Genomic DNA, 27,862 nt, shown 5'->3' with positions numbered 1-27,862 from the left:
TTTTAAAAAAAAAAAAAAAAAAAAAAATGGACAAAGAACTGTGATGCATTTGTACATATCTGTAGAGTATTACAGAGAACAATAAAAAGAACCATGTACTGATAATGCAACATTATAAATGAATTCCACAGGAATTACACTGAGCCAAAGAAGTCAAAATTCTTACCTATATGAAGCTCAGGAAAAAGCAAAACTATATCAATGGCAATAAAAGTCATGAAAAGTATGATTTATTTTCCTCTGAGGCACTCAAGCACTTAATTTTTTTTTCCAAAAAAAAAAAAAAAAAACCCAAAACAGTGACTCTTTCATTTCGTCCTACAGATTCCCAGTAAGTAACTAAAAGCAGGACAAGGTTTGATCATCACTTTCCATCTATCCTCTTTTTTACCTTAAAACTTCAAGTCAGATTCTCGCTCAGCTTTGCACAGACATATAATCACTTAGGGAGTACCGAACAGCTCTAAATTTATATAATCTCACCCTTCCCTTTCAAAACTGAGGACATCAAAACAAGAAATTTACAGGGACATTGAACTACCAATGAGTGCCCAGAAATCTCCAGTCATTGCCCCAAACCTATGTTCACCTTCAATTCCAGCAGAGCTTACATAATAAATATAAGACTGCCTCAAAAAGAAACACTTATCTCATGGAGACTGAATAGTACCCTCAAGCAATAAGGACTCCTCCCTGAGCTATTGTGCAAAACCAAATCCAAGATAATGTTCATGAAGATTCTGGTTCACCTCAGTTAATCCATAAACACCAATCTCCTTTTGTGAAAGGGGAAAATGACCCTCTTCATCTAAAATGTGACCCCTTTAGGTCCTCAAGCTGAAATTCCCTTCCAAATTTCTCTTACTTAACTAGAAATCTGATTACGCCTCACAGTAATGTGCCCTGAAATCTTTCCTGTGATGCAAGGTGAGGTCCTCATCTCTTCTTTGGGGGACCTCTTCACGTCCAGACCAGTCATAGTTTCACACATATAAAAATGAATAAACCATTCAGTCAGTGTTGGTATACTTTGCATATTTACTGTCAACAAAAGGGGCTTAAAATAATATAAGGGTCTTAATTTTCTACTTTTGCATTTCTGTTTGCCAGTTTATTATTAAGGATATTACCAAGGATACAAATGGAGTGATACAGAGGGTGAGGTATGAGAGAACAGAACAAATCTTCCATGGTCTCTCTAGGTTCCTCTACTCACTCAAAGCTCCAATGTGTATCCTTAGCTCCCTTCTTTGAATTATCAGAAATAATTACACACAACTAGTCACATAAATCTGTACAATAATTAGAAACATGTTAACAGTAAACTGCATACTCTGAATTCCTTGTTGGCAGAGCCTGTTACCTCTGTGTTACAAATAGTATCTAATTGAATACATGATTAATTTAAATAGTATTGAAGGAGCACTGAGGAATTGATTAATGGAAACTGCAGGGCTCTGTCAATTAAACGCAAATTTAATAAATGAACCTTAATAGGATCCTAGATGGGTGAGAGTTTGAGACTGCTAAAAGGATCAAAATGGGTAATGAGTGAATCTGGATCTGAACTCTCCCTCAGACATAGCAACACATCAATGTCATCTTTTTTAATTCAACAACTGGGATTACCTAATAGAAGTCTTTGTTCTTTATATATGTGCTCACCTACTGTGCACTAGGCCTATTCCTAGCACTGCAATTAGGGGAAAATAAAAGTACACCTGTGGGTATAAGCCACATCTGTAATCCCAATTGCTTCAGAGGCTGGGGCAGGAGGAACACAAGTTCAAGGCCATGAACAAGGTGAAAATATGAACAACTTAGCAAGAATCATCACTGCCCTCACAAAAAGAGGGATGGGGATTAACTCAGTCAGCACTGCCTAGGTTTAACCCTCAGTATCACCAAAAAAGACAAAGAAAAACATGCAGAAGTAGCTAGAGGTAAAGAGACATGTCTGCAACTGTGTGTGTGTGTGTGTGTGTGTGTGTGTGTGTGTGTGTGTATGTGTGTGCGTGTGCGTGTAGTGCTGGGGATCAAACCCAGGATCCTACCACAAGGTAGATAAATGTTCATGCATTGAGCCATTATCTTTAGCCCTGCAAATCACTTTTTTTTTTTTTTTTTTTTTTTTTTGGGTACCGTGGATGGAACTCAGGACCTTTTGCATGCCAAGCGGGCAGTGCCAGTGAGCTTCATCCCCAGCCCTACTGCAAATCCCTTTTTTTTTTTTTTGGTCAGGAATCAAACCCAGGACTTTGTGCTTCCAAAGCAGGTGGTGGCATCACTGAGCTAAATCCCCCAGCCATGCAAATCACTCTTAAAATGATTCACTGAGACAAAATACCTGATACATGAAGTTTAAGGGAAGGTTTCTTTAGCTCACAGTCTATAGAGTTTTCAGTCCATAGTCCACTGGCTCTAAGGCAGAGTGGCACAGCAGAGGGCACCACAGAGGAGAAACAGTCCACAGCATCACAGGGCAGGGCAGACGAAAGGGAGCAAGCAGCAAGGCCAAGCCTGCCTTTATATTCCATCCAGGCAACTTACCCTTTGGGCAGGGCCACCCACACCCAGAGTGGGGCACCCTGAATCCCAGCACCACACCCTAGATCCAGCCACCTCTCAAAAACCCTATCTATAACCACATGAGGATTTAGGGGTCATCTAGATACAAGCCATAACATTCAATAATAATAACAACTATATACATATCTATATTAAAAGCTGCAAGCAAATATGGCAAAACATTAACTGGAGGATCTGTTCTTTGTACTACTCTTGCTATTTTTCTTTATATTTGAAATGATCTCATTAAGAATGCAGTCTTTATGTTCAGATCCTTTTAGTGTTCATTCAAATCAGTACTTCTGTGGACTGTAAATGAAAGCACTGAATTAAAAAATGAATTAACCTCTTCTCTTTTAAAGAGTCCAGTCTGAAAAACGAAACAAAAAAAAAACTAACTAGAACACAATTATAAGTGCAAAGAGGCAGGAGGAAGTTGCTTAACTACGCCTTGGGGTAGAGATGTTTGAAAGTTGGATTGGTCACCTTTGTGAGACTATCATAGATAACAATCTACTTGCCTGGATATACTGGAGCTGAAATAATTCACTTACATATGTATCCATGCTGCAAACCAGTTCACACCAGTGGACTACATGCCCACACCAGCATGCTCCCACGAGTTCTATGTCAGCCAACCCACTGCCTGTGATCTGGGAATAAGAGCTCCATCACCCCAGGCTCCCAGGCAGCAGGAATGTCCAACAGGCTTGGAGCTCAGTTCTTTCATGTTCACCCACACAATTCATAACCCTCACCACAGTCTCAGCCACATCATCCTCAAGCTCCCACCATATGAAGAGGCTGCCACCGACACAGACACGGACACTATGATCCCTCTGGCTGCTTCACAGTCTCATATACACCTCTGTCACCTCCTTCCATAAGAATCAAACACTTGTCCCAAAGGTACAACAACTTTCGTTGAGGCCATCGCTCTTCATGAGCTCAAGATACTAGGCACAAAATGGCAGTCTCATGGGTCAAGGAAAGGAACTGAGAAGTCTTTGCAAACTTCATTTCAATGTTACAGGAAGAATACATGCTGGAAATTACTAAACAAGATTGCCCTTGGTTTTCCTTGATAATTATTCATAACTTTCTCTTGAGAAGCTTGTCTCAGATTCTGAGATTCTTTTTTTTTCTTCAATTTTTTAATTCTTTGACACAAGGTCTCACTAATGCAGGCTGGTCTTGAACTCACTATGTAGCTCAGGCTGGCCTCAAACTCGCAGTGGTCCATCCATCCACCTGCTGGGATCCCAGGGATGCACCACCATGCCCATCAGTCTCAGATTCCTTTAGACAGCCCACATGCAGACCTTCTGGGGAATGTGTCAGTTTCTGTTATAGCATTAAAAAAACACCTCTGGACTTCCACATATAATGAAAAACATTAATAAAACTGTAGGAATGCTATTTTAAAAAGCATAATAAAGACATTATCAACTTAAAATAAGGGCAGCAACAGTAACGCTGCATACCTTAAAAGCAAAGGAAAAAAGTGCTTAACACCTTAGCCTAAATTAATCAGCAGTTAAGAAATTAGAAAAAAGCATCGCCTTATATATTAATACAAGTGAAATTAAAAAGGAAAACTGAAGTAGTAATAAAACTTTTATACAGAATAGTGAGGCTGGGGATTTAGCTCAGTAGTGCCACACCTGCCTGGCAAGCTCAAGCTTATGAGTTCAATTCCCAGTACTAAAGAAAAGAAAAGAAAAAAAAGAATGGAATAGTAAGACTGTTTGCTTTCCAACGGTTCTGCTTTTATACTACAGTACCACCAAGTGGCAGAAGGACACACTGCAATCCTAGGTCTGCTAGTTGAATACTTACATCATTCAAAAATGGCAACTGTTATAGGCTTAATTTTGTGCCTCATCCTCAAACAGTTGTAGGTAGAAGCCCTATCATTCAGTGTGACTGTATTTGGAGAGCAAAAGGAAAGGAAGTAATAAAGGTCCAACGTGGTCCTTAACAACATGACCCTAATCTGACAGAGGTGACGCTTGTATTGAGATACAACACAACCAAGCGTGGTAGTGCACACCTGTAATCCCAGCACTTAGAAGGCTGATGCAGAAGGACAACAGGGAGCTGGAGGCCAGCCTGGGCTACATAGCGACGTCCTAGCTCAAATACAAAACAAAACAACCATCCAAACAAACGAGACAACATAGCTCTCTCGGCATGCACCCAAGCATGCAAGCAAATACTCAGGAAAGGCCGTGTGAACAAGAATTACAAAGTGGTTGCCCACAAGACAGGAAGAATGCCCTCACCAGGAACCGACATCTTCATCTCTAGAATTGCTGAAGTAAATTTCTGTTGTTTAAGCCACTCCATCTATGATAAATTATTCTGGAAGTTCAGCAGGTTAAAACAGATACAGTCCACCTTAGTTCCCAAATTATTCTATGACAAAGGCAGTGATTTAAAAATTAGGACTAAAAGTCAACACCTGTCTTTAAGAATTCTACTCCAAAAAACTACAGAAACAAAAGTGAAGTGCCTTCTGCCAAGTTGTTTGAAAAGAGGCTGTCAATGACAGTTCACAGGTCACATTTAACTCTAGGGGTAAACTCCCTCAAATCAAGAACTCCGGTTCCTCAGAATGTCTGCCTTTCTTTGTCGGCACAAAAATCTCAAATGAAAAAAATCTGTTTTTCCAAATGACAACAATTAAATCAAACAAAAAGTAGATGTACTTTAAAAATTATAAAACCCTTCTGTTCTCAAGGTGTGTATATGTGTTTTCAGAAGCATACTTATTCATTTGCAAAACTATATTCCCTGAGCTTGGAGTGCAGCATGGATTCCAGAGCCACACTACCTTTGCGTTACTGCTCTGCTGTTTAGCAACTGTAGACTTTAGGCTTGCTACTAAAACACTGCTGAAGATCCCTCACCTGTAAAAGTAAAAAGAGCACCCTCCTATAACACAGGTTAAGTCTCCCTTTTCCAAAATGCTTGAGGCCAGAAGTGTTTCAGATAAGCAATACCCAATCTCTAGTTATATTATACTTGAAAGCCTCCCCTTTGATCTTATCATTCATATTCCATTCTATTTCCCATGCCCTAAGAATAAATTTCATTCACTTTTTTATAAACTGAGTTATAATCATTACTATAACTAGCATCACATGGACAAAACCTTTTCTTAGTATCACAGTACAGAAAACAAATAAGGTAAATCAAAGAGAAAACTTGGTGCCTCAGATCACAGGTGAACTGCCCCTCTTTTTCTTCATATACGGCATCCCATTTCTGCATTATTTTTTATAATATAGTGCACAAAACTCCTGAGATGAGGTGCTAGTGGGCACCCAGGTGGATGATGTAGGTTTTGTTCAATTTTATGACTTGAAATGTTTCATTTTCCCAAATTTTCCCTAGAGAATCCAATTATAGAGATAGTTGACAATTTAATCAAAATGTGTCATTTCACTTACTACAGTGTCCTTTCTGACCTGTTCAACTACTCTGCTGTGGTTTTAAGTACATGAGCAGGAATGCCAATCAATTTCTCCAAATAAGATACTGTATTTCCTGTTCTGTCCCTCCTGATGGGCAACAGAACTACAAAGTATGAAGACACTAAAGGGAAGACTTAGGAACTGCTACCTGCATCCTCTATCATCTAGGAAAAAGGAAAGAAAGCTCTAGGGAATGTGGTAATTACCTTCTCCCCAAGCAACTTCTTTTCATAAAACTTTAATTTACTTGGAGCCTACTTTATCTATAAGCTGTTAAAAATACCACAAATACTAGGCTGGATAAGCTGTTTCATAGTGAACTTAAAATACAGTATTTTCAATCATTTTTTAAAATCCTGCCTCACAGGATTTAAACTTCTGTTTTTCCTATGAATCACTAACGGTTTATAAGAATTTAAAGTTTTATTTCTCACTAACAGCTATTAATGGTTTATAAGATTTTGAACTTTTATTCCTCACCAATAGTTACATTCAAAGTTAAAGTAGGCAACAAACACTGCTGCAGAAAAAATATAAGGCAATGGAGTCTAATAAAATAGGTCACAAAATCCATTTTATTATCTCAAATTAAAATATCTACCTTGTTTTTCTCTTCTTTAAAGCTATTATTTCTATGACTGTTAATGCTAACCTTTCTGTTTTATTCATTCCATTGAGTTATATTAAAACTTCTTACTGAGGTTTTAATTTGTATTTCCTAGTGCCTAATGGTAATCAATGACTTTTCATGTTATTGAAAAAAAAAGATATTATTTCTTTCTAGTTTTGATATCCTTGAAAGTGATTCTCATTAAATCTGTTTTACAGAGATAAAATGATTTGCCCAAAGTCTTTTAGAGGCTATTAGCAGAGCCTACACTAGAACAAAACTCTTTCAACTCCTAGGCTACCTTTCCTTCCACTATATCATACTTGCTATAGATCAACTTCTCGAATCTTAAAGTACAATGTAATGAGAAAGAATCGTTCAGTACACAGAGTATACACAGTTCTAGAAAAATTTTAGTCTGAAACAAAACAGTCAAGTGCAGAGGTCAGCAAACAAATAATTTAAATGGGTCAGGTGTGTGTTGAGGAGGGGAGTCAAAGTTTAAATACTTAAAGAATTAAACTTAATTCTGTAGACACGGTATTGAGCAGCAAATGTAAATTTCTTAGGATGGTCCCATTTGGGCACCTACATGGAAATCAAAACTATAAAATAGAACAAGGACTGTAATACCCAAAATGTTTTACATTTACAAAGTCAATTCTAAAATAAAAGGTTGAAAACATACCATCATTTAAAAAAGGAACAAAAGAGTTTATTTTAGATGGACAGTCTGATCAGGTGTACACCTATAATCCTGGGGGAAGGAGGGGCTGAGGGAGAAGGATTTCAAGTTCTAGCCCAGCCTGGGCAATTTAGTGACTCAGCAACACGCTTCTGAAAATAAAAAAAGGCTGGAGGTGTAGCACAGTGCAAAGCTGCTGGGTTCAAACCCTAGTACTACAGGAACAAACAAAGACAGGGAAGAGAAAATGGAAACAGAGAACAAATGAGATACATGGACAAAACACCAGGTGGCTGTTATTAGTCACAGTACTTCACGCACTCACAGATTCAGGAAAGACTGGACCATCTAAAATGGCAAGTCCCCAAGCTTCAACCACTCAACAGTTCACTCGGGCACAGCACATTGGTTTCTGTATCCCAAGCATCGCTCAGGCAGGTGTCATTTCAACCACCTGATTCTTGTAATGAATAAATGTAATAAAACTTTGATTTTTTATATTTTTTAACTTACAAAAATTAATGAAAAATACACCGTTTTAAGTCATCCTGTAAATAACTGGACTGGTGAGTGGTTAAGTACTCCAAACCTAATGGCCAAACAGCAGCACTCACCTCTCTAGCAGCACAGTCATGAGGAGCTTCTTCTTTATTAACTTTTCCTTTGGGAAATCCCCAGCCTGATTTTGCTAGGTACCCCTGAACCAGTAGTACCTGAAAAAGAAGCAAAAATAGAACTCAAACTTGCCCTCCTTTCCACTGCTCCGAAAATCAAAGGTGTTGCTCTCCTCATTTCAAGTTACTACCAGCAATAACTGTAAATGACTTCCCTAAGTCTAAAAATACTATTACTGTGAAGAAAGGCACTTTGCCTATTTTAGAAAGTGTTTCTTCAACAATAAAATGACACCAGTTTGGACTGAGCCATAAATGCAACAAGTACAAAATCCTAATACCCAGAATATAGCTAAAATATGCAAAATTTGGACCTTTAGCCCTACTGATCTTAGGACACTATATACCCAAGTAAGGTCACTATACAACAGATTTTTATAGACTAAAATCTAACAGATGACCACCAACCTTGTCTTATTTTATTACACTCACATTTTCAAGTGTTTCATCAAGAATAATTGCACCATATGTTGGTACTCCCATTTTATATTCCTTCCATTCATCCAAAACTTTTTCCACATCTTCACCTTGAGGCAGCAAAAATGGACAATGACTGAAGAGTACAGTGTTAAGGAAGTTCCTTTCTCCCTTAATACAGCTTGAAAAATTACATACAGAAAGAGACCTATTTAAATGCCCTGCGTATTTTAGATGAAATTATTCAACATACTGTTTTGCTTAGGTTTAATATTTTTGGTTTATTCCATATCCATTTCTCTCTCTCTCTTTTTTTTTTGGTAACAGGGATTGAACTTGGGTCCTTGAGCTTGCAAGGCAGGCCACCGAACCACTAAGCTAAATCCGGCCCATTTTTAACAGGGATTGAACTTGGGTCCTTGAGCTTGCAAGGCAGGCCACCGAACCACTAAGCTAAATCCCCGGCCCATTTTTCTCTTGAATAAATTCATTGTTAACTCCTGTATTTAGCCTAGACACAAATCAAGTAAATTTTGGATACTGAAGAATCCTAGATCCCTGAGTTAACACAAATGAACTTAAAACCTGTAACATTTCAAATACTTCTCAAATTTGTATCAAGAGTGAAAAGATACTGAAAATGACAGCAAGAAACAGAAGTACATGGTGTATGGAGAGAGGAAGGGATAGAAGGGGAGGAGGCTGGGAGACAGATGGAGAATGAGAAAGAAAATACATACTGTGAAAATAAACCATCAGAAAACACACACATAAACACACACAAAGTGGTTAACTGTGGGAAGCAGAACTAGGGATAAGATACAAAACATCCCATACCCTCAAATTTATGTACTACATACATGTATTGGTTTCATAATGAAAAACATTTTAATGATGAAGATTTAAGAATTAAAGAGAAAAGTTAAATCAGGGTATTGCCAGCTAAAACAAACAAACTGATATGCTCCTCCTGGACAGTGTACAGTAGTAAAGGGGGGGGGAGTAAAACCCAAATCCTGAAATTATATGCCTTTCAATAATCCATGCCATGAAATACCTTATCACTTAAATTGCTAATGATGAAAACTGTGAGTAAATTTATAATTTATAGTAGTATTTTTCAGAGAGCCTACTTTTTAAGATTCTCAAGTCCTCTGTAGACAATTTGTACTATATTCTCATTTTGTAATAATTACATGGGTAAGCACATATAGGGAACATCACCACAGGATTTAAGAGATCATACTAGGGGGCTGGGGATTTAGCTCATTGGTTCCAGTGCCTGCCTCGCAAGCACAAGGACCCAAGTTTGATCCCCGGTACCAAAAAAAAAAAAAAAAAAAGAGATCAATTGGTTCCAGAATTACTTTAATCATTGTGAGCTAATAAAATCAGAATCAAATCTAATATATGTACATGATAAATAATGTGTTATATGCATTGGGGTCAAATGGTATCAAATGATACCCTAACATGAAGATTTCTTAACAGATGAAACAGGAAGAGGTGGTATAAGAACTGGTAGTACAGGGACACCAAACTCAGAAGAACCTTTAAGTTAGCACCATATTTCCACTGGGCAAAACAAAAACATCACATTATATTCATTTTATTATTTAAAATTTTATGTGTTCCACAATTTTGTATTTTAAAATATTTGATTTTATAAGTTGACAAGAAAAAGGCCCTCATCAAGTCCAAAGAAGTAAATTACCTATGACAACATCATGATTAAAAGACAGATACAAGGTTAATCTCAGTATTATTCCATGCCTTCATCTGGGGAGGGTGAAAACAGGATATAAGTTTGGACATGTTAATCGTCTCATGAATAACTATAGATCCACAGAGGCTAAGATTCTGAAAGTTATTTACCAGTACAACTGTGGTTTAACTTTTTCCAGTAAAATTCGTTTTGAGTTATAAAAGTCATCACAAAATTTTTTAACCTAACCAAAGTATGTTTTAAATAGGTGTTTCTTCCATTAAAAAATTAACCACAGAGAAACATAAAAAAAAACCCAGAAACAGAAATAATGTCCAATACTTTAGAAGAGCATGTATATTGTTTCTTTTTTGTTCTTTCTCCTTAAAATGTCCCTCATAATTTCAAGGTACACATAATCTCCAAAAAATGAAATGTTTACCTTTTATTTTTCTATCTGTAACATTTATTTTTTAAAAATACTAACAAACCAGGCACTTGCATGTGCCTAAAGCACCAAGCATCTTAGAAGGCGAGGCAGAAAGACTGCTTATTTAGGAGTTCAAAGCCAGCCTGAAATCCTGTCTGAAATGAATAAATCAATCAAACGAGCAAGGAATGAGTAGAAAGCACAGAAGCTCTTGTCCAAGGCGTTTTAACTGTCAGGATAGTGCTAGTGTTGGCTAGATCCAGAGGGCTGCTGAGGATATCAGTTCCAGAAATGCAAACGGATGTGAAAGACAAGGAAATCAAGGAAGTGAGGCTAGAATTGTGCTGTCCATGAGGAAACTAGTGTCAAGGTCATGGGTATGATTTTCAATGAAGAATAACCTTCTATGCCTTCCTTTTAATTATATGCACTAAAGTTATTCTGTATCAGTCAACTGCTTTCCTTTCTCCCTATTAGCACCCTTCTATTTTCTTCCCTGAACTACTCACCACTTTGATCAATCTCTTAGTAATATCCTAATTCCTTTGTCTCACTGTGTTCTGAATATAGCTTCCTAACAACACTTCAGCCAAGCAAATCTAGGACGCTCCTCTATCCACATCACTGAAGAAAAACTGAGACTACGCACAATTTACCAGGGTAAAACAGGGTGTAAAAATTGTCCACAGATGCACAGCTAGTATATGGGAGGGAGAATGTGGCTCCAAAAGTCATGCATGCAGTCTTTCCACTCAGTATCCAACAAACTCAACTTCTCACCTCATCATTCCCCTGTAAAACTTCACTTTCCTACAAATGGAATGGCACATTCATTCTTCAACTGCTGAAATCAGAAACCGTCACTTCTGTTCCCCAGGTATTCACGTTATCCCCAATTATATGTAAGTATCTTTCAAATTTGACTTTTCCAATAAACTTTTACTGTCACAGGTTTTCATATTCTCTGTCATAAATAACAGTATCTCAGCATCTAATCTTGTCTTCTTCCACTTCATTGTGCAAAGTACTCTTCAGTAATCTTTCAAAATTCTCCTCATACAGAGAGAAATGTGACAAAATGTGAATAAAAAATACATGAAAGGTATGATGGCAATTCACTGATTTTTTTTTAATTTTCATGTAATTTGAAGCGTTTTTTTTCCTGCAAAAGAAAACATTTTTTGAAAATTCTGTATGTTCTTGTTCCTTTTCAAGTAAATGTGGCCCAAAAGACTCCTGTACATTTTAGATGACCAATTACCCTCTGGCATCATTTATTTCTCATTTACACTAAAATACGTATTTTACTTTTTTTTTTTTTACTTCCTCACAGATCTTTCTCACATAGATTTCCTCCAAAGGCAACCAATTAAAAATTTTTTTAATTAAGAGTCCATCAAAAATATGTATACACACCTCAGAAAATTTGTATCAACAGAAAAAACTGTATAAAATATTTTAATGCTAAATTGAGACATCATGAGATTAACACAAGTTACCTCTGACCTCTACAATTACAAGAGGTGTTCAAAATGGTGGCCATTAGCTCCCAGACATTTATTTAGTATGGTAAACTGCTTCTTGGGTAACCTTGGTCATTGACATTGATGTACATGTATTTTCAATTTCTTCTCTAAGGGCTGGCAGTGCACTGGGTTTTCTGTAATAATATAACCTTCAGGATACGAAGGTACCACCACCATCTGTTGAAAAAAAATCATGCTATTTTTCTTTTCTTGATGTTGGTATACCTTTTTAGGGCAGACGCTGTAGTTAACATGCATTAATCACCATGTACCGCCCTAAATAATTCACTACATGCACAAATTAGCTTAATTCTCAAACTTACTCTCTGAATTAGGCCTCATTACTAACCCTTTTTCAGATGAAGAAACTAAGAACAGGAAAAATTAAATAACTTCCCCCAACATCTTTGAGTAAATTCAAGATTGAACTAATAATAGCCCCCAAATCTTGATCCCTCTCTTCTCTTCTATTCTCACTGAACTCTGTACTGTACTATTTATCTTACCACATTGAACTACAACTCTGTTCTCGTTTCTCATCTTCTTCACAACACCGAGTCTAACTTGTTCACTGTATTTCCTTATTTAATGGAAGAACCCACCAAAGTTCCTTCCCCACAACTTCAAACTAAAAGAAGTGTACCTCAAACAATTTTATGTTTACTTTTTAATAGCAAAGAAAGTACAAAAACTCACGTGCACAATCATGCGCAAAATGTGATTCATAACTCTAAAATATATATAGATCTACTGTAGTAGAAACATAAATCTACACAAAGTGACCGAAACAAAAGATAGGTTAAGTAGACTGTAAAAACCAAAGTTTTCTCCATAACACCTATCACAAACCAAAGATGGCACTTAGTATACTTTTATCTCCCTTTGGTTCTTCTTTAACTCCTACACACTGAATGAGCCAAACGGTTTGACCACCTCTTTTAAAATCTGTTTCCCATTAGTCTTTTCTTTAGTTTCATTACTGTGGCTCAGAAGCTTCCTATTCCTCATCTCAAGTTATATGACAAGGCCATTGTATACTTCAACCTACCTAATAAATCTCATGGAATACCATTTTAAAATGATCTGAGTAACACTTCTTACTTAGAAACTTGCTTAAAAACTTGCTATAATCTGATTAAGCTACCCAAAACAGTATATCATCCATTTTCTATAGAATCTAAGGAGTTCTGTATTTAATGGAACTCAAGAAAGTGACAGGGAGCAGAGTAAGGAGTATTTCTGGTCACCAATTCCTACTCCAACTCTAGTTCTAACTGAGCTTGCAGGTACAAATCCACCTGAATGTATGCTTCATGCCTGAACAAAAACACTCCACAATACAAAACGAAGCGTCTTAGTTCAATCTGTAAGAATCCCTACAATGTGTATCATGTACCTTTTCACCTGTATCTCCTATTACAATCTCCTAAGAACTCTGTGATCAACACAAACTAATTTATTTTCCGAGATAGCCTTAAAACGGTTCCAGCTCCATCCCTGTTTTTAACCTAGAACATATTCCTCACTTCTGTCTACATAAGGAATCTTGTATTCCCTTAAAAATACAGCTTTGCCTAAAATCTTCCTACCTTTTTCTCAAATTCTAAAAATTTATCAAGATCATTAGCAATTTATCTACTGTTTGCCTTGTGGAAGTTACTTTTATAATCTTATTCATGTGAGTTATTTATTATACATAATGACATGTTGCTGTATAATACATATGTAGAGCAAAAAAAGCTTTGAAGAAAAAGATTCCTTTGTATTTACTACAGTACAAATAAAACTTTTTTTTGTTTTTGTTTTTTTGAGACAGCATCTCTCTATATATATATTCAGGCTGGTCTTGAACTCACTCTGTAGCCCAGGCTGGCCTTGAACTCACAGCACTCCTCATGCCTCAGCCTCCCAAGTGCTGGGATTAGAGGCATGTGCCTCCATGCCCAGCTAATAAAAGTGCTTTTAACACCGTATTTGGTAATTAAAAAATCGCTAAGTAAATCAGAAAGGTAATCTGATTGAAGAATGATATAAGTATGAAGTTAAAACAGATCAGTTTTAGAAACAGATGTTCTAAAACAAAAGATTTCTAATCAGTTACATTTCAAGAAATCCTATGTGTAAAAATAATACTACCAAGTTGTGTCTATTTTATAGACACAATTTACATATACACACACACACATATATTATATATATATATTTGGGGGGGGCAGTGCTGGGGATCAAGCCCAGAGTCTCAATGCATGCTAAGAAGGAGCTCTACCACGAGGCTACATCTCTAACCCTCATTATATATATATTTCACACTTTTTACAAATCAAGGAGATGTTATTCAATAAGTTAAAAATCTCAAAGACAAGTAAAAGAAAATTCAAACTATTTTATTAACGAGAATGAAAGACGGTCATAGTAACAAAAAGGATATCAGCTTTAGCAAAGTCTCTTATCCCACACTGAGGTAATCCTGGTGTGTTCTGCATGTAGAAATCCAAGTAAAACCAATGGGCAAGCTCAATCTGAAAACAAACTCGGATTGCATTGTCTCTTTCCTCGCTGGGAATATGCAAAATAAATCGGCTGTCAAAAACAAAACACATACAAAAATTACATTTACCAACTGTAATTATTTATTTTAATCTATGTAACTGTTTTACCCCTGACCCATCAACTTAGAAAAGGAATCAAAAGCAGTCCTAATCAAGGAAGCAATCAAAATTTTTGGAAATCACCATGAGAGAAATAAGTTTTTCCGATAGAGAAAACATGAGGAGATACATTTATCTCTAAATAGAATTTAAGAGTCTGTGTATTCTGTTTACAAGAATAGACATAAAAGCTCATGAACAATGTGGGCAGGAAAACATCCTTCACTAGGATTTCCTTCCATGTCTGGCAACACTTCCAACAATATATGAAAATATATTTGTAAAATTTAATACAAATATTTCATATGTGCTTAATTAACCTTCACGTATAAAACTTTATAAAGAAATACTGTCAAAAAAAGAAACTGATATTCGCTTGCTGCTCTTTAACATAACAGACTTCCCAAAGAACCAGTACAGTCCTGGATTAAACTCACTTTCAGTGAAATTTGTTTTTTTAAATCCAAAATTGTGTTTTCTAAGTACAGTGGAGAAAAGATGGAAAAATGTCTTATATTGTGTAAATGTACATAATGTCCTGTATTATACATGCACATATATATGATAATCCTCTTCTTCCTGAAACAGATATGGTAGAATTTATAAATCCAACTGAAAATGATTTACAGCAGTCATTAAGCATGTGTTTTTTTTATTTTTTACTCTTGGAATTTAGAGCTAAACTACCAATGTTTTCAAAAAGGGACAAAATGAACTATGCAGAACATTAATAAAAACAAATAAAAATCAGAGCAAGATGTTCCCTGTGGATCCTAATATAAATGCCTATGATTTATCTTTGGAGTATGAAGCTGAGAAACAGATCTAAGCTGGGGTTTCGCACACAGACCCAAGTGTCTTCATTTTATTCACTTGAAACCAGGGGCAGGTTAGCAGTCTAAACACTCCAAAGGAGAGCCAGGAAGCCACTGCCCTCACAACACTAGCCCAGCAATCTCCCTTTAGTGAGGACAATGCTCTCAATGTCAATGATGCCATGTTCACTCACTGTGGAATGTGCATAACACCAATAAACGGCTTTCAAAAGTTTAACAGCTACTTATGTGGTGTGTAGTATGTGAACTGGACGAGAAGACAATCTCTTCCTGTCAGTTCAGAAATTCTACGAATTCCTACAGATTGTACCAAAGATACTAGATGCAACAGTAATTTGCAGAGAAGAATCTACTAATTTTTTCCACTAAAGATTTTTGGTAACTTCTAGCGACCATTAGAGACACATTCAACTAAATCAAATGAGTTCACAGGGTTTTTTTAAAGTCATTCTTTAAGTAAAATTTTATTGAGAACATAAACATATTTAATGTGTACTGTTTATTTCTACATATGAATGTACCCTTGATCATCATCACAATCAAGGTCACAAACATATTCATCACCTTCCAAATTACCTCTCTTCCCTTTGAAAGCACTGTGCCAACCCTATCTTTGTATTTCCAATCACTGATCTGTTTTTGGTCACCAGAGATAAGTTTGCATTTTTCCACAGTCTTAATGGAATCATACTGAAAGTCTTGTGTTTTGTCTTCTTTCACTTGGCTCAATTGTTCTTAGTGATTTTTAAAAACTAAAAATAGTATCAGCAGTTTGATCATTTACATTACTCATTAGTGATGGTACTAAATGACTCGGCTCTTCTCAAGTTTCCAATCAATTCTCAAGGAAACATTTTTAAATTACAAGATTAGTGTAACATCCAATAAAGAATAAGGAAAATAAGTCAAACATACAAAGAGTAATCTGTTTCAATACAGAAAAATGATGGGGGAAAGGAGCTTAAACTGCACATATACTAAAAACAAAAGATCAAATATACAAAATCTAATGACATTAGCTAAGGCATAAAACCAAAACCTTGCTGTACATACAATATTTGGGATCTGGATCCTGCCCAACTATTTAATCTCTTATTGCTGAGAGATTCTTTGTGTCTAGTGAGACCTATTTCTTGGAACTTATACTGCCATTCTTACACTGTATTCATCTGCCTCTTTCCACATCCATCTAACAAAACGATAAATCCTCTCTCCCACCTCTGTTGGACTGGAGATTGAATCCAAGGCAAGCACTCCACTGAGCTACATCCCTAGAAATTGCTCATTCATTCTGAGACTTACCAGGTAAGTACACCAGACTCCTCAAAACAGACTTACATATGAATGTCTGTATATATGTGTATATATATGAATTATATATGAATATATATGGTCAAAATATACAGTGAATGTTATGGTTTTCTAAATTATAAAAGACACATTGCCTTTAATCCCCTTCGAAACATTCCTCTTGATCTGAACATTCATCTCATTATTCTTGCCATTTTCTGTTTTCAAAGTCCTTTATGAGGTGTGATAAAAAATACAGTGAATGTTGCTGCCAAGTGCCATCCAACTTGGAAAGGCAGACTCATAAATATATGGTGTATCCTCATCCACCTTATTCACTGGATCTGCCACAGTGTGAATTCTAACTCTTCCTCACAGTCAAAAATGACAATTAAAGGTAATCAGTCTGAATCAATGCAGGACATCTAGGATTTATGACAGTGAAACTGAAGACACTCATCCAGAATCACTTCAGAAGCTGCAAGTACAATGGGATAAATGTGTTCAAAGCAAGGGGGGACATTTTGAGGAAAATTAAAAACAGAAACATGTCTTTTACTGTAACATTTTTAAAAAGTTTTTAAAACATATTTTTTGATCACCATATTTTTTATCACACCACATACACTCAGACTCCTATCACAGGAATTGTACAGTTTTTACTAACATCCATAAACATTTGCAAATTAGTTCAGAGGAAAACATTGTATTTTTGCATACTTTTATTCCCAACAGTCTAGCAAATTATAGTAATAAAAATATGGAAAGATATGACCTAGATTATAGTTTACCTTTAAATGCTTATATATTCTTCTTCCTGGTTAAGCATGCACTAATTTGTTCCTCCCAACAAATACAGCTACAAAACATGAACAGATACACAAAGTAGCTACTTGGGGACTATGAAAGAAAATAGCAGGAAGTTCTGAAAAGGCCAAAATCAAAGTGAATCTACCCCTTTCCACTGTCTGTTATCCACTATCCTGGATCAGGGGTTGGAAGTAGGCATAATCCAAACAGGGAAAGCTCCAAAAGCCCGTGAATTCTGCCTCAATGATTAAGAAAAGAGTCTACTGGCATGCTCTAATGCATGGGCGAAATCCTAATTTTCTTTGCTCCTTTCTCTGAGTCCCAAGCTCCCAACTAGTCCTATCATGATTTCAGAGGTAACAGCAATGAGGACCTAAGACCCAAAGGGACAAGAACCTTCCTTTTCAATTTCAAGAGCTGTACGAGTTCAGAAGAGTAAGGACAATCTCTATTGCTTTTTCTGTCTGTTCTCTGGCTGGCTAGTCCCAGACGGAGACAGTAACACAAAGTGTACAGCATGGTTTCTGGGTATAGGACCAAAAAGGCAAGCCTAGAAAACACAAGTTTTAGAGACGGCAAGGAGGAGAACAGCTAGGAAAATGAGCACATAAAATTGTTTATGAAGTCTAGGCCTCAAGCTTGATCTGCACATGTTTAGACTAGACTACGATTGTCTACTTTAATCTTGAAAAAATGAACAAGACCACCACCCAAGTCCATAATTGGCCACCGGGGCGGGGGGCGCAATACAACAGAAAGCACTGCAACAGAGAGTCCTTGCCAAGAAAGGTGGCACAGGCCTGTAGCCCCAGCACTCTACAGGCTGAGGCAGGATGGCTTAAGTTCAAGGCTAGCCTGAGCTGCACAGCAAGATGACCTCTCAGAAAAAAACAAACCCTCCCACAAAGCTAGTCCTCCTCTTTCTGAACTCAGTTTGAGGCATTTCTATTGACTTCCACTACGGAAGATGAGGCATTAACTCTATTTCCACTCCCACTCCCCCATACTTTTCTGTCTTTTTTTTTTTTTTTTTTTTTTTTTTTTTTTTTTTTTGGTACCAGGGGTCGAACTTAGGACCTTGCGCTTGTGAGGCAGGTGGCGGAACCACTGAGCTAAATCCCTGGCCCTCTTTTTTTTCTGGTTGACACTTAAACTTTTCCAATTTTTATTTTTTATTAATACATGTTTGCAGTAATAATTACATTCCTCACGAGGAGCTGGTACAAGTTTCTAACATCCTTTTCGTCCCTTTCCTTCTCTCCCCTAACCCCTTCCCCTCCATCACTTGGTTCTCCCTCCCATTTGTAAAATATCTACTTCCTTATTCTCTATTCTCTATCTTTTAGTCTTTATATCTTGGGTTTCTCATATAAGAGAAATCACGCAATATTTAAGTTCATGTATCCGATTTATTTCACTTACTATTATGGTCTCATGGTGCATGCACTTTCCTATAAATGATTTAAGCTTACCCTTTATGACAGAGTAGTACTCTATTATTTATTAATATTACATTTCCATTCATATGTCTAAGGCTTACTGCTCAGAGGCAGACATAAGAAAAGCAAAGACCTCCTCCAGCCTGCCCAGAAAATTCCAAAATTCCACAAGACTTGCCTTCATGGCCTTCAGTAACTTTCTTTACCTGAACCTTAAGATTCATGCATATGGGCTTCATCTTATACAATTATTAAGAGTGAATTATGGAAAAGGATGGGTACAAAAGAGGAAACTGACAGGACTTAGCATACTGCCAATCACGTCATCAGTCATGCTCTAGAAGACACCAATGGGAAGCACCGAGAACAAGCTTAACGTTTCAAACTTCTAAAAAGTGCCATACGTTATCTGAGAGGTGGGTAAGGAAAGAGTCCTCTGAGCTTTCAGTACACCCAACACAAAAATTCACTTCTCCCATTTTTCAGTACTCTCTAATTCGGAGGGAAATGACAGTACTACAATAGTTTCTCTTTCAGGTCTGCTAAGTCAATGTTTTATGAAGAAACACAATAAAACCTTAGACTGTGAGTACAGTAATGTATTCTGTAAGTGCTGTAAGATAAGCAAACATTTCTAATAAATATTACCTTGATAAACCAGTGATGCTTTGCAATACGAGTAGAATATGACAACAAATGTCACATGATCACAACTGAGCCAATAAATCTCCCCTCTCCTTCCCTTGTTTCCCAGCTTGCTTCCTGCAGGATTGTGGGTGATCAGCTCCCAACTAAAAAAGTTTACAGAGATCTTGTCTGCACCAAATGAGATTAGGTAGATGCATAAAATGTGGAAAACAGGGCAAAATTTGGTGGAAAATCCCCACTCAAATGCAAGGGACAAATCTGTTTAATGACAATGCAATGTCACATTTACATGAAATTCTCATAAAGCGACAAAAACAAGGGTCACTGGATAGGTTTCTTATTTAAGTTGCTCAAAAGAAAAAGGTTTAACTGAGCCAATAGGCAGTAGTGATTTCATTAGTGATAGTGAAAATTGTCTTACACAATAATCCTCCTCTCGTCTCCTTCATAGCAGTCACAAGTTTCCAAAGGTAAATGCAGGTTAATTTATTTTTCTTTATATTTTTGTATTATAATCATTTTATATGACTATTTTGGGGTTGTGGAACAAATCATCTGAGTTTCCATTATTTCTTATGAAGAAATTCACTTTGATATACCAGTGATTTGGATTACAAGAATTTTTCTTGACGGAATTATACTCCCAAATCAAGGTTTTACATATATAGTATCCCTTTCCTAAGTTTCTTTGAATCACCAAAATGGTAAATGCCTTCATATACAAATAAGATGACTGATAACTGGGAGTCCTGGATAGCTCTTCAGTGAGAACTGAGGGTCATAAGAGCAAACACACTGATTAAAATGTTGTGACTTTCACTCCTACTCACTCTTCCACAGAGAGTGACGAGAGGGCTGAAACTGTATAAATCACCAATGATCAATGATTTAATCAATCATGCCAAGATAATGAAACAACAAAAAAACCAAAGGTACAGGGCTGGTGAGCTTTAAAAAAGAGCTGACCACACAGAGGTTCCTGGAGGGTGACATATCCAAAGAGGGCACAGACTCTTCAAGCCCTTTCCTACAAAAACCTTATCCTATATGCATTTCTTTGCCTGTAACCTCTCTACTGTCCTTCGAATAAACAAGTAAATATTAAGTGTTTCCAGGTTCTGTAAAGCAAAGCTGAACCAAAGAGGGAATAAAGGAAATCCTAATTTACAGCGCATGAGTCAGAAGTTCCAGAGGCCCAGACTAGAAACTTAGGCCATTAGAAGTGGGAGACAGCCTTGTGGAACTGAGCTCTCAATCTGGGGGATCTGATATTCTTTCAGGACCAGAGTAGCAGAATTGAATCGAATCAGTTCACTCAACTGTTGTTTCTTATGAGTTGATTTTTTGCTTGATGTATGAGGAAAATCCCACAGACATTTGGTTCTAGAAGTGTTCTATATTCTGAAAGTAGAGAAACTGCCTTGTTATCGACAAAGTCACATATCACTTTCCCATATGCCTAATGATTTCTACATTTTGTTGCTCATCACTTAAGTCTTCCCTCTTTGTAGGTTTAAGAATTTAGATTTTTTTAAATTAACTCTTAGTGAAGTAGATGTTTACATTCAGTGTATCATCATTTTGTTTTTAAAATAAATTTTATTTTATCCCTTTCCCCCTTTCAAACCTCCTCCTCTCCTTATGGACAAAAGCTTTGATTTCATTTCTTCCCTTCTATTTTCACTTTTTTCTTGTCTCCCCCCCACCTTGTGACCCGTCACATTTGAATACTTTCTTTCCATTTCCCAACATCCATGACTCATTTCAGTCCTTACTTCCACTTTCAGCTTCTCACACCAGAGAAACAACAATGCATGTACCACTGTTTTAACAGAAATCCCCACTTTGACAAATTTCTAGAGAACACTAACCACAATCAACAACATAAGAAAATGCCTAGGGTAAGGACAAAGCTAAACCAACCCCCTAACCCAACCCAGAAGAGCCTAGAGAAAGCAAGCGGAAAGATGGAAATAAGAAATAAGTAAAAATAAAACAAAACAAAAACCAAAGGAAATGACAAGGTCTGTTTATGTAACAAAAGACTGTCTACTAGTTACTCATTCCATTAAACCAGGAGTTTTCCCTATCAACAGTGGGGAGCCCCTGTCGGCTGTCTATTCACTGCTATGTTTGTGTGCTGAACTTCCATAGAGTGCTTTCTAGAAGGCCACCAAGAGGGGCCTTACCTACTCACATAAAAAAGCCCAACAGTAAATAAGCTCTTCTACTGTCACACCTGCATAATGAAAAGGCAACCAAGAATCATTCAACATCTAAGGAAAATCTGGAGCATAACAGAAAAAAAATTAAATAAACTAAAAAATAATTGTCCTAGAAAGAAGGGGAGGGGAACAACTCAGGATTCAGAAGAAAGGAAGGAACAGGTCCAGCTAACCAAGAGGCTGAGGCAGAATTCCCAGTCCCAGGTTAGCCTGGGCAACTTAGCAAGACAATGTCCCAAAATAAAAGTTTTTAAAAAGAGCTGGGGATGTAGCTCAGTGCTAAGAGCACTTTCCTAGCATATGCAAGGCCCTGGGATTTAATCCCCAGTATGAAGGAGGAGTGTGGGATGAGAGTTACAGGGCAAAACTTTTCCTCAAAGAAATGTACAAAGAGCTTTTACAGAGTAGGGATTTTTTTTTTCTTTTTTAAATACACAATCACTGAATAAGAGGCCTTAGAAATTCTATAATTGCCCAAATAAGCGCAATTGAAAGACTATAGTGTTGAAGACACTGCCAAAAGCCTGGCTACTCAAAGTGTAGGACCTGAACCATCTGGGAACATATATGCAAGGGGAGAAACAGAAATAAAGACTGAGAAAGTTTATTTCCCAATGATCCTCTCAAAAGAATCTAAAATATGAACCAACAAAATATGAACAAAAACTAAGAAAGAATACACCTGGGAAAGTTGTGAAAATGAATTCTATTACACCAGTGTTTTAGTAAGTCTAGGGAGCATCGATCCAGAATGTACTACGAAAGTGGAGGTTCCTAAGAGGGCAGTTTACACGAAAAAGGAATCCTACAGAATGAAAGGTATAACTTAGGATTCAATAAGAATATAACAAAGCAGAGAAAGAGGGAGAGAGGAAAAAAAAGAAGGCTAGAAACGCTGGATATACAGGAGTTGGGGAGGGGGGGCAACATGAATTTAGAACGGTGACCAATCAAAGAAGGAGAAAAAGGGACCGGGATTTAGCTCAGAGGGTCCACCGCTGGCCTCGCAAGCACAAGGTCTCAAGTTTGATCCCTGGTACAAAAAAAAAAAAAGAAAAAAAGAAAAAGGAGAAGTCAAAGGAATTAGGGAACAGTGAGGAAGACTTAAGGCTTCTTCCTATAAAGAAAAAAACTAAAGGGTAACATTATTTTGACTAATTGTTAGAATGTAAGAAAGAATTCATTTGGTCATTTTCCTTCAAGACTCTTGCCACTATGGCCCTATAGAAAAAAAACAAAATCCTGGCAACTGCAGACTTGCCTCTACTGTGAAGAATATGTACCTCCTTATAGCACATTAACAAACACTTTTATTATTCTTCAGCTGTCACAATTAACCAACTGTAAAAAGTAACATTTTATAAGGTTACAAAATGAAACAAATATTACCAATATTATTTTTTAAGTTTTTCTGAATAGCAGCTGAGGAAAGGAGTGAAAAATGGAAAAGATGGAATACTAACTGTCTGGACTTATCAAACAGTAACTCAATAGAGTCTGTACATTCATAACAGAAAAGTAATTCCAAGTATATAAAGGTCACAAGGCAAACCATGGAGCAATTCAAAAGTGATACATATAATTACAGTATCCTTAAAATAAGACAGGCCCAAAGTGGGTGTGCTGACTTAAAACCTCATCTAACAGATATCAAGGTGAAACTAAATCCTTAATTTAGTATTTAAACAAACAAAAAAAACTAGCATAGCATATTTCAAATATAAAATATCTACCAGAATAATTCAACATAAAGAAAAATCAAGGCCTTTAAACAGCAAAACTGAAATAGAAAAGTCTGACAACAGACCACTTCTTTTCATTTATAAATCCTCTGGCACTAACTTTTAAAAACTGTTCACATAATTACATCTTTTTGTTAAAAATTTCTTTGATAAGGTTTGTAAGAAAAAGACAATTTTGATAATATGAAAATTACATATTTAATGCTTTCACTTTTAAAGATGCTCCTTATTTAAAGATTTTAAAGTGTGAGTTTGTGGCCAGGCACAATGGCACAAGCCTATAGTCCCAGCACTTAGGGGCTGAGGCAAGAGAACTGCCTTGAGTTTAAGGCCAGCCTCAATTGCATAGTGAGACTCTATGGGGGGTGCACCCAAATGGTGTGGCTTTGTATATAGACATGTATACTGTAACAGTTAAAATGTATTGGTTATAGGAAAATATCTCACAGGGCCAGGGATTTAAAAAAATTTTTCAAATGAAAAAAGAAAAATATCTCACATAACATTATCTTAATGTTCCCACAGATAGATTAGCACAAAGATTGCAAAGCAGAAAAAAAAAAAAACCAAAAAACCCAAACCCAAAAACTGTTTCAATAAAATTCAACACTACAATAGCTAGCTGAGATGAACACAAATTATTTAATGTGCTGCAAAACAGTGGCGACATCTGATATTTTTAAAATATCTTTCTCCTTTCTAATAGTAGCTTTTCTAATACTTTTTTAAAAATTCCAAGCATTTCTTTGAAAGAGAAACAACTTAGCAAATTCCAGTTTTCATTTCTACTTTAAGAACGTGCTTTCCATTCTCTAACCAGTAGTTTACTTAAACTACCCAAACTTCCAATACTATTTTGCACAGTATTTAAAAACTTCTGACCGGGGATTTAGCTCAGCGGTAGTGGCCTGCTTATTTAATGTGCTGCAAAACAGTGGCGACATCTGATATTTTTAAAATATCTTTCTCCTTTCTAATAGTAGCTTTTCTAATACTTTTTTAAAAATTCCAAGCATTTCTTTGAAAGAGAAACAACTTAGCAAATTCCAGTTTTCATTTCTACTTTAAGAACGTGCTTTCCATTCTCTAACCAGTAGTTTACTTAAACTACCCAAACTTCCAATACTATTTTGCACAGTATTTAAAAACTTCTGACCGGGGATTTAGCTCAGCGGTTCAGTGGCCTGCCTTGTAAGCGCAAGGACCCGAGTTCAATCCCCAGTTTAAAAAATAAAGAAAGAAAGAAAATTCTGTACTTGACTTGTGGGGAGAGGCTATCAAAATATTTCACTTTAATGTAAAAAATTATGGTGTTTCATGTATCACCATAAAAGGCTGCAGATTTACCTTATTATTTCCAAAGAAACATGTTCTTTCTCCCTTCGAAGACAAGATCTTCCTACACTGACCAGCTACTGGGCCCAAACAATCCTCCTGCCTCAGCCTCGCAAGAAGCATGGACTACAAACATGTGCCCTGACGTGCCAGGTTTAAATTACTTCTACATACATCTTATGTAGCAATCTTTGCCTACTAGGAAATATTAAGTCTTCCTCTTTCTCTCCTTAATTTCATTCCTCAGAAATTAATCAATATCTTGTAAACTCCGTCATGCTGTTTCACTCAAAATTTTGTTTTCACAAAAGTCATCAAGTATACATGTTTCAACACAAAAATATTTTCTTTCAATTTATTGTTTGGTAATCAGGAATATGTAATGACCAGGAAAGATAGTATTCCAGTAAATAAAACATTGCATATTAAAGAAACTAAAAATAACAATCTATATCCCAATGAAAAGCAGCCTAACAGTCATAATTTGAAAATTTAAGGATTCTCTAATTTTTCTTTCTTTTTTTTTTTTGTACCGGGGATTGAACTCAGGTCCTTGTGCTCACAAGGCAGGCCACCGAACCGCTGAGCTAAATCCCCAGGTCTCTAATTTTTCTTATCAAAATTAGCTTGAAGTTTACATTTCTCCAAAACTACTTAATACACAATGACTAAAGTAGGTGTGATTAACAGCAGTATGTTACTTATTTAAAAAAAATCATTTAAAAAATCCCCTCAACATATACTATTGTGATAACAAAGCAATAGAATTGGGGAGAAAATGAGTAAAAACAAGAGTCTAGACTGAATTTATAAATCAAGAGGCAACTTAGAGTACAAAGTCGTCCAGAAAATTGACATTTCAACTAGAGATTTATTTTTAAAGGAATTGAGAAAAAAATTTAAATATAATGAAAAGCTTGATTAACATAAATAAATTCACAAAGATATAACTATATCAGTACTTTTAAAACTCAAAGTTTTAGTTGGTTTCATTACTAGTTTACCAACAACTAGCTCTAATTTTTTAGTATATTACACTTTTATCTATACACCCAAATGTTGCAATTGTAAAATTAAAAAAAAAAACAAAAAAACCTTACAGGAAAAAAATTAAAACTATTCCAAAAGATTTGTCTAAGAAAATGATTTAAGCACATCTACTGAAAAATCAAGTACTTTTAACATTTCACAGATGTTTAGCATGTTTAAAAACACAACATAAAAAAGCAACACAAATTATACAAATGAACTCAACACCTAGAATAATGACTGATATCACTTCTTTAAACGATGTAACCAAAGGAAATTAACATATCAACCCCAATACCTCTAAGACTCCTTCAGATGCCTATAAAAATGTATCAGCTTATCTGATCTTTTTCAAAATCAACTTTTACCCCATGAGTCCACAATTACTACAGTACTTACCTTTTAAAATACAGTACGCATCTTTAATTTTTTTCTAAGTATATAATGCACACATTTTTTAAAAATCTTGGAAACATAAAGATCACAATTTAATAACCCTACTTTAGATCCGTGTTCTCCTAGGCATTTATCCAGACATACACATACCAAATTTTTTTTAAACCAAATCTGGGGTCATAGAAAATACGTGCCTTTTAATGGTTTATCTGAATCTATCAGCATCCAAAAATTATAATTCTTCCATTGCCAAAGTACAATGACATTATTAGTCGCAAGTTAATATGTTTACATGTACTTTTCTTTGATGAGGGTTAAAATGTTCGACTTTATTACATACACCTAGAGAAAGCACAAGCAGTTGGAGGGAGTATAGGCTAAACATCTCGATTAGTCTGTGAATCCGTCTGTTCAGATGAAATTGGAAAATTATCCAGTGCCTAGCACATCACAAACTCTACCGGTGCTAGCTAGCTCTTTCCTTAACAATAAAAGCGTGAATGCGACAAATCCACTGTTTCACTTTTAACATAAACACTGCAACTACAAGTGAAAAGGTGTTATTTTATCATGTTTCTACTCCTACTCTAAATTATTTCGCAATCCACATATAGTAGGAGACAACTCGGTAACAGTGCAACGATTTTACTTCGAGAAAATACTTTAAATATATTTTATACGTGTTTGGATACCTGGGAAAATATGCCCCGTGTTAAAACCTACCAGTCGAAATTTACTTTTCAAGTGGGACAATTAAAGAGAAATAAAAAACAAACCAGCTCTAGTTATCCCTTCAAACACAAAGTCCTGGGATGAAAAGAACTAGAAATTCTTCATGTGCCACGGACATAAGTAAGAATGGAAAAGGTCAATTAAGTCTGGAAACTTGCGTATCCCGGGATCGTAAGACTTACACTAACACACCGGGGTCACCTACAGACAGGGAGAGAAGGGGGAGACGACGACTGACGGCGAAGGCAGAAAAACACAAATGAGGCAAACGGGGAAAGCTAAGGGCCAGGCTCCGGCGGGGAGGCGGCCCCAGCGGGAGGCGGCAAACGCGGAGACGCCTTGAGGGGCGGCGACCCGAGACCCAGGCGGCCTGAGGGTTCCCAGTGCCACTGAGGAGACTTAGGAGGCTGCTGCAGGCCACAGATTTACCCAGTTGGAAGGATGGCGAGAAATCTGGAGATGGTCGGTTATAACTGTTCAAAAGTCCTGTGAAATACTTTGGAAAAACTCTGATGAACATGAACACCACTGACAAAGGCAAACTGGCTGCTCCAGTGACTAAATCTCTCTTAATATGTTGCGAAAAGGCGAAAGACAGAGTATCCACTCACGCACTTGCTGACTTCTGGGATGTGGTC

General features: G+C 36.5%; 1 protein-coding gene across 1 annotated transcript in view; it reads right to left on the bottom strand.

The window, feature by feature from the left end:
- Dcp2 (decapping mRNA 2) overlaps positions 1-27,862 on the bottom strand; it is a 60,198-nt gene that overhangs the window by 16,179 nt on the left and 16,157 nt on the right. The window contains exons 3-6 of the mRNA XM_010614156.1: positions 27,407-27,594; positions 14,523-14,674; positions 8,449-8,576; positions 7,957-8,055 (exon numbers count right to left, since the gene is read on the bottom strand). Of these exons, the coding sequence (XP_010612458.1) occupies positions 7,957-8,055; positions 8,449-8,576; positions 14,523-14,674; positions 27,407-27,594 (567 nt within the window). The remainder of the gene's footprint in view (positions 1-7,956; positions 8,056-8,448; positions 8,577-14,522; positions 14,675-27,406; positions 27,595-27,862) is intronic.

The sequence above is a fragment of the Fukomys damarensis genome, unplaced genomic scaffold (genome assembly GCF_012274545.1).
Source record: "Fukomys damarensis isolate Sample0158 unplaced genomic scaffold, DMR_v1.0_HiC HiC_scaffold_9, whole genome shotgun sequence".
Taxonomy (NCBI): Eukaryota; Metazoa; Chordata; class Mammalia; order Rodentia; family Bathyergidae; genus Fukomys; species Fukomys damarensis.
This window is presented reverse-complemented; position numbering and strand designations above follow the sequence as displayed.